The sequence below is a fragment of the Arvicanthis niloticus genome, chromosome 11 (genome assembly GCF_011762505.2).
Source record: "Arvicanthis niloticus isolate mArvNil1 chromosome 11, mArvNil1.pat.X, whole genome shotgun sequence".
NCBI classification, from domain to species: domain Eukaryota; kingdom Metazoa; phylum Chordata; class Mammalia; order Rodentia; family Muridae; genus Arvicanthis; species Arvicanthis niloticus.
In genome coordinates this window covers 60,634,431-60,647,710 of record NC_047668.1, presented here as the reverse complement: position 1 = coordinate 60,647,710, position 13,280 = coordinate 60,634,431, and the positions used below count along the sequence as shown (strand labels likewise).

At 42.9% G+C, this 13,280-nt stretch overlaps 1 protein-coding gene across 5 annotated transcripts in view; it reads right to left on the bottom strand.

Moving 5' to 3' along the window:
- Ttc27 (tetratricopeptide repeat domain 27) overlaps positions 1 to 13,280 on the bottom strand; it is a 123,657-nt gene that overhangs the window by 34,371 nt on the left and 76,006 nt on the right. For all 5 annotated transcript variants that reach the window (XR_013113312.1, XR_013113313.1, XM_034514647.2 and 2 more), the window contains exon 13: positions 12,192 to 12,419. Coding sequence is in view for 3 of the 5 variants with exons in the window: in XM_034514647.2 (XP_034370538.1) it covers positions 12,192 to 12,419 (228 nt within the window). In the remaining 2 variants the exon portion in view is untranslated. The remainder of the gene's footprint in view (positions 1 to 12,191; positions 12,420 to 13,280) is intronic.

Here is a 13,280-nt window from a genome sequence, read left to right as displayed (position 1 = left end):
GAGAAAATAGTGCAGTAACACGTACTAGAACATTTGTTTGCGTGTTTACCTTCAGAACACAAATGACTCCTTCCCTAAGTCTGTCTTGTCAGGTCCATGTCTGTACAGAAGCATGTTCAGTGCAGGGGAGCACTAAAAAGGTCTGGCCAAGAATGAAAACAAGCACTTGGCAGAGAGGCTCTGTTGAGATTGCTATAGAGCTCACACATCTGGGGCAAGCCAGGAGGCCACTGCTATTGCTGGCCATGACCTACGGAAGCCGGAGTCCAGTGTATGGGAGCTGATGCAGAAAGACAAAAGCAAAACAACTGTTTATTTTAAATGATATGATGCCTGTATTTAAATAGTGATTGCATAAATATTTTAAATAAAAAACAAAAAAACACAAGTGGCTGGAACATCATGGCCTGTTAGAATTTCCCTCCCAGAGTCACAGAGGACAACAGAAATGAGCAGATGATGGCTGACTCAGGAGACTATGAGCACCTGTGTGGCTTCAGCTGAGACCTCTGAGTCTCAGTCCCAGGAAGTTTGGGGTGGGGCGTACAGGGTGTGTTAAACCAACCTATAATTCCAGGGCTCTGGGACTCCCCAGAAGTGATAGGGTTCAGAGGTACACTAGTGCCATCTAGTGGTAAGATAAATACATTGGTAATACAAAACAGTATTCAGAATCAACAGATTTGAAGAGCTAAAAATTCTAATCTATTCAGTTAGAATTTATTAGAAATCAATGCGAAAGAAGTCAAGAGAAAAGCATGGCCTATAGAGAAAGTTTACTCAAAGCTTCATGACTGCTAGTTCCTGGAGTGCACTGTGTAATGAGGAGAGCCTCTACAGCACTTCATAAACGTCAACACCTAAACAGAAATTAGCCACCTAAGGGCTAACACAGTGCCACTAGAGAATGAGTCGAATTACTTTTATGACTAAAAAGATAACTTTATAACATGAAGGAAACATAGAGATACCACCTACTTGAATACCACAATATCGTTTTGTTTTGGTTTTCAAGACAAGAGTTCCTCTGTATAGCCCTGGCTCTCTTGGAACTCACTCCATAGACCAGGCTGGCCTTGAACTCAGAGATCCATCCACCTCTGCCTCCCAAGTGCTGAGATTAAAGGCCTGTGCCATCACTATCTGGCCAGACCCCTTTCTTCCTAAGGGTGCCTGGGGTGCGGGGTTCTACATGAATAAACTAGATTTACACTTTCTGCTCAGTTCCTTCAGGACCAACTGGTTGGTATCTGTCACATTAACATCATCTAGCCTTAAAAGCACACCCCATTCTCCATTCTGTGCCTTCTTCCCTACCTCAGTCCCAAGGCACAAACAGGAACAAGCTGTTAAATGTACTTCAACAAAAGAAATGCCCTTAGGCCAAATCCAAGATCACTGCAACCACTGTTTGGCAGTAGCTTTCCCAAGAGATGCTTCAGTGGTCACTTCTTAAATATGTGCACCGCCATACTTACATTCTTATATTCTCCTCACTGTCTCCCTAAGGAGATAGGCTCCTCCATTTTTCTTTTACTGCTGTAAAGAATTTTACTATTGGTTGTTTAATGCTGTTTCCCTTCTTGTTTGGATGTCTACAGCTACTCTGTTATTTGCCTGCTCCTGAGATCCTCCTAGTAGGTTTATCTTCCTGTTGGGCTACAGACATCAGGCAAACGTGATTTCTACCATTACTCATGCAAAGCAACAGGAAGGAGAGAAAGTCCACATTTGCTGCAGAGAGCTGACTGGAGCAGAGCTGAGCTAGATCATACATATGCTGGCTGTTTTTCAAAACAGTGGAGTGATGCACAGACTAGGCTTTCCACCTTATGCAAGTACAGATTAGACCGGCCTTGTGCCATGCTCCTTGGGGTTCCTAGGCCCAGAACCAGGTATCAGGAAGTGCTTTTGCCTTCCCCACTGCACCCAGTCTCAGTTATAGCCCAGATGCTATCTCAGGACTCAAGTATCTTGGCAGTTGTAAAGTTAAGCCTTAGGAGTTTCTTTTGTTTCCTTCATTCCTTCCTTTGTTTTATTGCTTACCAATATGAGAAAGAAAGAAAGAAAGAAAGAAAGAAAGAAAGAAAGAAAGAAAGAAAGAAAGAAAGAAAGAGGGGGGGAGGGAGGGAGGGAGGGAGGGAGGGAGGGAGGGAGGGAAGGAGGGAAGGAGGGAAGGAGGGAAGGAGGGAAGAAGGAAGGAAGGAAGGAAGGAAGGAAGGAAGGAAGGAAGGAAGGAAGGAAGGAAGGAAGAAAAAGACTTTTTTTCTGTACATATTATTCACATATGTCCATCCTGTCCGCTCTTTGGAAAGGGAACACCAACCTCCTTGAATTCTCTACCACAAGTAATACAACTTTGTGATACAAATTATCAGAACACATTTCAAATGGAGATATTTTATCCTTTCAAAAGCTAAAATGAGTCAGGCATAATGTCACTTGCCATAAACCCAGTGTTAGGGAGGCTGAGGCAGAAAAAGGACAAGTGCAAAGCCAACCTAGTCTACACAGTAAAATCTTGCCTCAAAATAAAAACCACTAAAATGACAAACAACATTTGCCCGGTACATAAGGGTGAGTGTGGCCCCAGGCCTTGGGATGCCCCACGATTCAAAGGTCTGGCTGGCAGAGAGAGCTCTGGAGACTCACTAGGCATCATGTGCCAGATGGCTCCCCAAAATCAGTCTTACAACTTTATTCTGCTTCTTCCAATAGCCCAGTGACTCTTCATTAAAGGGAAACGATTTCTAAGCTAACAGCTGAAGGTATCCAGGACGTTCTAGAACTTGGCCTCTCTAGAATACGGCATTGTGTCCTCCATGATCTCCTCCAGAGGTTAAGCTGAGAAGTTAAGAGCTCTGGAGCTACAGCAAATGTTCAGGCTGAATATCAGCTGCAGTCCTCATGAACTCCAGCAGCTGGCACAAACTAACACTCTATTTCTTTCTCTATAAAGGGAGTAAAAACATTAAGGACCTTGGTGATTGTGCTGCTGGCTAAGAATACCCACAGAGTGCTTATAAATCAGTACCTGAACCCTGGTTATATGCAATACTCCTTGCTGTGTTAGGACAGAATAAAATAAAGTCAAAACTCTATAGTCACCAAGAATCTTTGCGTTCTAAATGACTGGTGTTTGTACATGCAGAATATATTATTCCCAGAACACATGTTCCCAGTTTCACTTCTGTGGAAACCTAACCCCTCTTTAAGTCCACATCAAAGCTCACTTCTCCATCAGGCCTTTTCTGACCATAGCTGCTTCATTCACCTCTAGGCAGCAAAACAACATTGCCCATTTATTCTACCACTGGTTACAGGGGACTCACACCTCTTCTCTCCCCACTTAACACACATTTAAAAAAAGGATTGCAAGTCTGCATCTTAACATAATCTTTTGCATCTCTCAATACTGCTAAATGGTCTAAAAGTAATCCACATTACATACTAGCTTAGATCATCAGTGCTTTAACAAGATCCAGTCTCAGGAAAGCATTATTCCTTGTTGTGAGCTAATATTTCATCTCTTCTCATCCCACTGTCTCCTAGTGGCTGCCCCTCTACCACTCAGCATTGCCACTGGCTTCATTCCACCTTTATCCACCAGACTTCTGCCCGCAATAAAACAAAGATGTCTAGTATCTCTTCACTTAACTGTCTCCTCTCGCTTCAGCACTACATTTGACCACCATCTCCCTAGTAAGCAGTTTACTGACGGTAATCTGCTGCCTCACCCCACTCACTCTTCAGTCTCAGATTGTTTCTGATGGTCACCAGTGTTCTTCAATGCCAGGGACCTGTTCTTAGCTTTCTATGAATGTTATGGCATTTGACATCATGTTTTCATTTCTATGATCCCTCACCTTAGCTCTTTCCCCTCTGGCCAATGTGCTTTGTTGACCTTAGTGTGTTCCATTTAATTTGTATTCCTGGTAGTGTCCTTCTTCTACCTTCCTCCAGTCACTGGAGATGTCCAGAGCACAGGACTCTGTCTCATATTCTCAGCTGGTACAATGTTCTCTAAGAAATGTATTTACTACTGCAGTTTCAACTCACGGCCGAGGAACAGCATCTGCATGCTCCACTGCCTCACAATGGCTCTTCACTCAGGTTTTTAGCTCTAAGGAACCACCAGCTATCTTTACCTTAACACAGCACCATCACCGTGTAGTCAACATCCAAAACCGTATCACCTCTCCTGCAAACAGGTATTTTCCCTTCTTCCTAAACTTCCTGTGGCTAATTTAAGAGACAGCTGGATCTAGAGATGTTACTGAGTGGTATGATGTATAATTAGCATGTGCTAGCACCTACCTGGGTTCAATCCCCTGTGTACACAGACAGAGGCACAGACACAGCACACGAGCATGTGCTTGAATACACAAGTGCGCACACACACTCACTCAACGGCATCTGGCATGCACACTGGTTCCAAGGCTTCCTTCAACTATGCCAATCCAAGGGCAAACTCAGAAAATTTTCCTTTGTAGCAAACTCCTGCTCATGCTTACAGCTAAAGTCACTGATACTCACCTATGACATTTATTCTTTAAACTTTCAACAACACTATGTGTGCCATATCAGTCATTTACACAAAATCATAATAGAGTTCTCTAATCATAAAGTTAGGTAACCCTAAAGCAGGGCCTTAAGTGGTTCACAAACTGGTTCTCCCTGTATTATTTTCCAGCACAAACTCTTTGCTCTCTGCTCATAGGTTGGTGTGTGACACATCTGCCATCTGCTACATGGCAGGCACATGTTTAGTCGTATAACTACATAACATCCTCTCCAAACAACAACCCGTTCAAAAAGACAAAGAATACTAAAACAATTTAAAATAGATGAGTGTTAAAAGCATACCTATTAACTGCTTACCAACTGTTGATTTTATCATGTCACAGGATTTAAAGACCACTATATTTTAAAACCCCAAATCAAAAATGTGTCAGGTATGCTGGTTCAAGTATAATTACCAGGTATAATTCCAGGACTCAGGAGGCTGAGGCAAGAGGACTGTGAATTTGGGCTACAAAGTGAGTCAGTATCTCAAAATGCTACCACCACTGCTATTAGTAACAACACAGAAGCCTCTTACCGGGAAATACATAAAACAAAATTGCAACTTATTTTGTGTAATTTGTGCCCTCTAAAACAAGGGCACATTCTAAACAATTCTGTTTAGCATACATAAATTTATAGCAGCATTTAGAAATGTTAGATTTGTCCCATGACAGATGGAATTTTATCCAGAATTTTAATAGCTTTTATCCAGAATGCATTAATAGAGTTAAAAAAAAACAAAAAAACAACTAAGCTATTACAAGAAATTCAGCTATTAAAACTAATTTTGCTCATTTTCATTTGTCCTACATAAAAAGTGAAATGTTAAAGAATGACAAAAAAGAAAAAATATTCACCTCACAGCTGCAAGTTATATTTGGGTGTAGGCTTCTTTTCTTTTTAAGATTTGTTTTGATTGTTTAGGCTCTGTATGTGTATCTGTACATGAGTGCAGGGACTGCTGGAGGTCTGAAGAGGGCGCTGACCCGCAGGAACTGGAGCTACAGGCAGTTGTGAGCTTGTCTGCTTCCCTCTCCCTTCACTCCCCTTAGTCCAAAGGGGAATTAAAATTTTTAATTAAGGAATTAAAACAATGTCAATGCTTACAGAACTGAAACCAAGCACTCCTTGGACAGGCCACTTAAGTAGCAAGCATACACAGGATCGGTCCTATGAGCTCTAGAGTCTGTGCTTTCCCTAATGCTCTCCAGCTGAGGAGCCGGCTCCCCTCTCAGCATCTCTGCACTTCCCATCTCTCATCAACAACTGCCTCCCCTCACATCAGCACTATGCCTCCTCTCCCCCATCCAGCAGGAGAATACTCCCCTCTCCACTCCTCTTGGTTACTGGAGTCTCAAGTCCTTAGTACCAGTGACGACACATGACCTTACAAAGGTGAGGTATCTGTTAACCAAGGAGAGGAGTTAAGGAGAAGAGAAGCTTTTCAAAAGAGAAAGGAACAGAAAAGGAAAGGAGAAGGGGGAAAAAAAAAAAAAAACATGTGTTGAGCAGGGTTGAAACACTTGACAGAAACGAACATTTTCCTTTTTCTATACATACTGGTTTGATATCTACACATACTGATTTGATATCTAAGCAATTCATTTTTACTTTGTGCATAAAAGTCAGCACAAGGGGAAGAATGACTAACAATAGAAATAAGAACCCAAAGTTTACATAGGTCCCTGTGTCAATCTATGGAGACTTGGTTAGACTTCTCCCCTTTTCTCTTTAGTACTTAAGTCCCTGAAGCCCAAGATTAAATTTTACTACTTTCTTGAGTCTCGTGGGAGAAAGAGTGGGTGGGTATGAGTGGATGGTAGCTAGCAATCTCAAGCACTAGTGTAAGTGGTGTGTGTCTTCTGGCTCTCTGAGAGATGCACCATAGACAGTATGTTAATGTTGCAGCCTCACCCTGACATAAAGCCAAACCGTGCTAGTTTTACATCAATGCTCTGCAGATAGATGCCTCTCTCCGTTGACCTAGAGCTCACATTAAAACTAATCTTTGGACAACATTTTTTTTAAAGTTCTAGCTTCTCTTCCTTGTGGTACTTAAAGGAGACAGCACAGTGTAATGACAGCTCTTTCTTCAGAGACATCCAACTTGGGTCACAATTTACTATGTCTAGTGTTTGAGTTATAGCTTGTAGCAGTTGTATACAACTGGAGCACCAAATGCTTGTATATTTTGGCATTTGATTCAATCTGCCTGAATTGAAGACACATGGCAGGCTGCACAGTATCCTCACATAATATCTGTCTGTATTATGACTCTGCTTTTAGCAACTGTCACTTCTTTGTCTCAGTAATTCGTTCTAAATTGTATAACAAAGCCATCAAGCCTGTCAAGTCTTCCCTTGCAACTTCCCCCAAGTCATCCTTTTGTTCCAGTGTCCCTCCTGCACTAATAACTCCCCTGCAAAATGTAGCTTGCTGCTAGCTTCCTACCCAGGCTATCTAGTGTCCCCCTCCCATAGCTGTGTGCACACAACAATGGTCCTGAGTCCCTCTGTACACACCCAATTCTTGCACTGAAGGGAAAGCATGGCATAAATCAACTTTAGTGGGTCCCTAACAACCGAACAAAAAAGGCGGTCAGTGTAGCCTCATATTTAAGATATTTGATAGCCTGGGTCAACCTAGCATTCCCATTGTAAAGGCCCTATTTTCTCCAGCTCTGAAAAACTGGCCTGTTTACCAGCTCTTCCATCCCTTCAGCACACAACACAGCTTCTGTTCCCAAAGCTCTGCAGTCTGGCCCTCCTTAACCTACTCAAGTATGACTTGTCTCTCAAAGCTAAACCCATTCTGTTCTCTTGCATGTGAAAGGAGGAGAGACTGATTTAAATTAGGACATAGTTTTTCAACCACAGTGCTACTGACATGACAGGCCAGAAAAGCTGGTAAGGACAGCCATGCTGTGCACTGAGATGTTTCATCATGGGATTTTTGTCCTCCAACATCTCCGGTATCTCACCCTTTCACAAGCCAATTACACATGCTCTTGCTTCCCATTATGAATGTCAAAATTATCTCCAGAAGTTACGTAACCACAGGTAGTAAGAACCACTGAGCTGGTACTGCTGCCACTGAAAACCAACGCCCAAGTTACACGTTAAGCATCTTTGCTGCCATGTAGTCCCCATTAACTTCTGTAGAGTTTCGGTATGTGAATGTCCTGCTACTCATCACCAGCTTTGAAAGATACTAAGTGTTATTCTCATTACAACACACACACACACACACACACACACACACACACACACACCTACCTTAAATTTTGTTTGAAGAACACTCTAATGAAACCTGATTCTTTGAAAGCCAATTTTCAAAAGCATTATGTCTTCTCCAGTGTAAAGGACTACCAGGTCTACCTTTTTTGCCCACCCATTTTCAAGTCATCTCAGCACTATTCCTAACAGGCAAGACATGGGAGCCATCCACATCTCTACCCAATGAGCAGGGGAACAGAATGTGGCACAATGGGATATCATCTCGTAAGGAAGAGGTTTGCATAGCTATTGTAACATGGATGAGCCCTGAGGACACTACACTAAGAATAAATCAGTCATCAAGGATGAATACTGAGGGCTGGAAAAATGGCTCAGAAATTAAGAACACTGGCTGCTCCAGGAGGTGACCAGGATTAGGTCCCCAGTACCCACAGGGTTGCTCACAAATGTCTGTAACCCCAGTCCCAGGGGATCCAATGCCCTCTTCTGGCCTCTGCAGCCACTATGTACATGGTGTATACTTACATGTATGCAAGCCACACACTCACACATGAGGAAAAGGAAGAACACTGTATGACTCTACCTGTAGGCACTATGTACATGGTGTATACTTACACGCGTGTGAGCCACACACTCACACACATGAGGAAAAGGAAGAATACTGTATGACTCTGCTCTTAAGAAGTATGTAGATGTAGAATAGCTGAGTCCATAAAAAGGGAAAATATGGCTGCCAGGGGTTTACAGAAAGGGAAGTAAGGACTTGCCTAATAGATTTAGTTTCAGTTTCACAAATGAAAATGTTGTGGAGACCAGTCATCCAACAGTATGAACCTACTTCATATTAATGAACTGCACATTCAGAAATGGCAAATTACATGTTTCATATGTATTTCCTAACCTCAACTAAGGAACAAAACCTGTTGGCTCCACAGTCAGATCATCTGGATTTCAAAACTAGCAGTATGCCTAAAGAGGTATATCTGCCTTCTAGTAGTCCTGAAAATATCAGTCGCAAAGCTTAACTCAGGGGTACCCAACCAGCAGTCCATGAGCTGTATGGGTTCCATAAAGGTGGCCTGACACAAAAATCAAACGCTTACAACATAATGATATTTTTAATGTGTTTGGAGCTTGATTACACCATTCTTGAGTGTGAACTTTGTAGCTCACCAACTTGCATTACAGCATGACACAAAGCAAGTGTGTGCACACTCTACTGCTTTGGGTGGATGGCGACACTCACGCCACAAATATGGCTCCACTTGCCACCTGTACCCATGACGAGTACAAAGCCACTGAGGAGATGGCTTCTTTAGTGCCACTAAAAGGCACAGCTAAAGAAATGTACACAAAGCACTAAAAGAATTATGTTATTAAAGTGATTTTCTTTTTCCACTCTCAGTGTGTATGTTGAAGCCTGTCAGGTGCTGCTATGTATTCAAGTGCTAAATTCTGTGCCTCAAGATCTGGTTGCTCCAAGATGAGCCAATTCTCACATACACCAGCTTTTGTAGTGCAAACCTTGCTCCCCAAGTTAGTTGGTCAATAAAAGGCTAAAGCCTGTGACTGGGAAGTAGGAAGAGGAAGGTGGGATTGCCTGGAAGAGAGAAAGGAACTCTGAAAAGAAGAAAGAGGAAGGCTTTTCCCTAGGAGACATCAGAGGAGAAAGTAGTGACTACTGGCCTGGAAGGTATAGCTAGCCATGTGGCTGGAAGGGGCTAGGTGGTCAGGTTAACGTAGATGAACAGTTGAGAATCTGCCCAGCTAAGGCCTAAGGATTGAAATATTCAAAGGTCTCTGTGTGGTTATTAGGGGAACTAGCTGGTTAAGGAATAACTGCTGCTATATTAATTTCCAGCCTCAGTTATTAACTACAGAATATTTAAATCTGCGATGGAGATGGTAGGTTAAAAACCAAGGTTTCATAAAATTAATGGAAGATGATACAATCACCGCTCAAAACTCATGTTCAGTGATGTCACACTGTACAGTGCATTGAGAAAACATATGACCAAAAGTATTAAAAATGGGGACATCACACAAATTGTTGTCAAGACTGAATTTCATAAGGAGCTAGATATTAAATCATCGATTACAGAAATTCCTAAAAACTGTCCAGGTTCTTTTTTAAAAAGGAGGTGGGTAGAGGAGGGCAGGGAGCAGGAGAAGGGAGAAAAGAGGAAGGGAGAGGGGAGGAGAGGAGGGCGAGGGGAGGGAAAGAGAAGGGAGAAGAGAGACGAAGGAAGGGGAATGAAGGAGAGGGGAAGGGAGGGGAGGAGAAGGGAGGGGAGGGGAGGGGAGGGGAGGGGAGGGGAGGGGAGGGGAGGGGAGGGGAGGGGAGGGGAGGGGAGGGGAGGGGAGGGCAGGCAAATGGCAACATCACTACTTTTCAGGAGTAAGAAGACTAAGTCAAGGCCAAATATCAATAAGATTTTATGATTTTCAACACGTCATCATGTTGCTTATTTTGATAACTATATCAAACAACAGTTGTGCCAGGACTTGATGACAAAATCTGGCTTATAGACTTAGCATTTTTAATGGATTTAACCACTCACTTAAATGAGTTAAACATGTTTCTTCGAGGTTAAAAACCAATGTGTCGAGCTGCAATTATGGCAAACTTAGATTACGGCAAACAATTTTATGCATCTTCACACTGGCTAAATATTGGCCTATGAACAAAATATGTAGGTTTGCTTCTCAATCTGACACACAGTTTAGAAACAGATTTCAGGATTTCCATGAAGATAGTATTTTGGTATATTCATGACTCCACTTTCAAATAACAGAAGTCTATGTTCCCTGCCAATTTACAAGTGGAATACAGAAAGCTGCAATCTTACATTTAACTTAAGGAAACAGTGACCACATCTTTCCCAGACTCTGCCTGGGTCCTGTGTTCACTGACAGACGTCCTCACTACCCATGCCTCCACCTTCTGCTAACACTGAGAGGGTGAGCAACTGCTTTACAAAGATTTTAGATTTATTTATGTGTATGAGTGTTTGCCTGCATGTATGTATATGCACCATGTGTGTGCCTGTTACCTGAGGAGATCAGAAGAAAGTGGTGGAACCCCAGGAACTGGAGTTCTAGATGCTTGCTAGGAACCAAACTCCAGTCCTTGGCAAGAGTAAAGTGCTCCTAACTGCTGAGCCAACTCTCCAGCCCATGTGAGCAACTATTTTCAACAAAGCACAGTCACAGTGCACAGAACTGAGCTACCTGATGAGCACCTGAGCGCTCACTGAGACTCGCAGTGTCTTCCATTAAACCAGATACTGATACATCCAGTTTTCAAATCCAATGTCAAATAAAACAGTTTTATGTTACTTTTATAATTATATATTACATTTATAATTTAAAAATGGTGAGTTTTGTTACTGGATAGGTTCATTTTCTTTATTAGTGATCATAAACTTAGGACCTGCTCAGCCATCTTAAAAGGCCGTCTGAAGGCTGACCACGTGATTAGGATTACTATGTGAAGGCCTTTGCTTACCTTTATAGCAAATATCAAAAAGCTATACCAACTCTTTCTCATAAGCTTTCATTACTGCTTTTGGAGTTAATGTGTGTGTAAGACAGTTCTTCATCTAGTGTGACCCTGAGGAACCAAAGGGTTGGACACCCCCATTCTAAGCAAACTAATTTTTTCAGTGTAAAAGACATTTTCTGAGTCTACTATTTATACACGCCCTTCTTCCTTGCCCATTGTTTGTAACAGGCAAGGGGTGGAAGCAACCTGAGTTTCCATCAGATGGATTATCCAAGTCAGTATGCAAGTGCAGGAGCCATGACTGGTGAAATGAGAAAGCAATGATAAAATCTGACAGAGAGAAAGGAAAAATAGTTTTCTAAATCATTTTACCAACTGAGTATCATTATGTACCAAGAAAGGTAATCTCCCCTTAAAACTAGGTCCTGAAGACTTGTCATGTCTTTAAGGACCTGGATATGTTTTGCAGTAATTTTTCAAATCTCATGAAGTTGTTTAAATGGAGCTGGGAGGATGGCTCCATCAGTACAGTGTCCAAGCACAACAGCCTGACTCTGATGCCCAGCATGTACAAAAGCCCAAGTGGTAGCATGCTTTTTCAATGCCGACACTGGGGACCAGACAGCAGCATCCCGAGGCTCACTGCAGTCAACACAGCCTATTAGTGAGCTCTGGATCAATGAGAGACATCAAGAGATCATCCTGACAACCAAGGGACACAGCTGCTGAGGGCTGGCACCTGCATACACACATACAGAAAACATATCTTAAATGTTTTGTGTGTGTGTAAATCTAGACATTTTCTCAATAACCCATCCTACATGTTACTGCATTTATGAAAAGAAAACCGCAAGCCAAGAACCGAAGGCTTTATGAGGCCTTACCTGCATGGGATTGATCTTCACTGAGCGTTCAAAGCACTCCACACATTCCCGAAACTCCTTGTTCCGAAGATGGAGGAGAGCTTTGGAGCGCTGGGCACGCGCACTGCGGTGTCGTGACAGCTCCCAGGCCTTGTCGTAGCAAGAGTGATCTTGCAGAACATCTCCAAGCAAGCAGTATAAACTTGGTGTTTCCTTTTTCTCCAGTTCTTGCCTAAGGATTTCTTCTGCCTGTGAGCAGCAACAAAAAGAGCAAAATCTCTTAACTGCGACTAGCTACTATTTTTAGGATGTGTACTTTGATTTCATAGTCTGTGTATTTTCAAAATTACTTGCTTCATAACTCAAGAGCACAGGCTGCCTGAGAAAAGCCCAAGGGAAGACAAATATGGCCCAAGAGAAAAGGAAGCAGGAGAGGCAAAAACTATTCTAAGGGCCGGGGGGAGCCTCCCATCTGACAGGCCATCCACTCCAGCACTCCACAGCGCCCCCTGCCTACCGCCTGACAGGCCGTCCACTCCAGCACTCCACAGCGCCCCCTGCCTACCGCCTGACAGGCCGTCCACTCCAGCTCTCCACAGCAGCCCCTGCTTCGCGTGGTCCCACTGCTGCTCTTAAAGAAGTGTCTCTACCTCAACTTGCTCCACAGCATGAAGACGGTTTAGTTTGCTTTTATGTGTTCTGTATTTAAGTTGTTGAAATCTTATTTTAAAAAGATAGAATTTAAAAGCCACTGCTAAAAATCTACCACTTAGCCAAGCCACATCTCACCTACAGATGAAACTGCACTGAGAAGAAGAGCCATCTCTCCCTCCTCTGGGCAGGTGCTAAGCCCTGGTAAGTCTGCTGAAGTCACCATTAGTGTCAATGACATCTTCCTTGAGTTCCTAATGTCCACTTCAGTGAAAATCAGCTGAGAAGGGGGAGGGGAGTGGTCTACCAAACTGGACTTTCCCACTGCCATGTGGAACACTCCAAAGACATCTAGAGACAACTGAACAACAATCAGGCTCACATTCTGCCTCTGTTAGTATGGCCTCAGCCAGGACTTTTAGCTTTCGTAAGGCTTGGCTATAACTGTAACCATCCCCC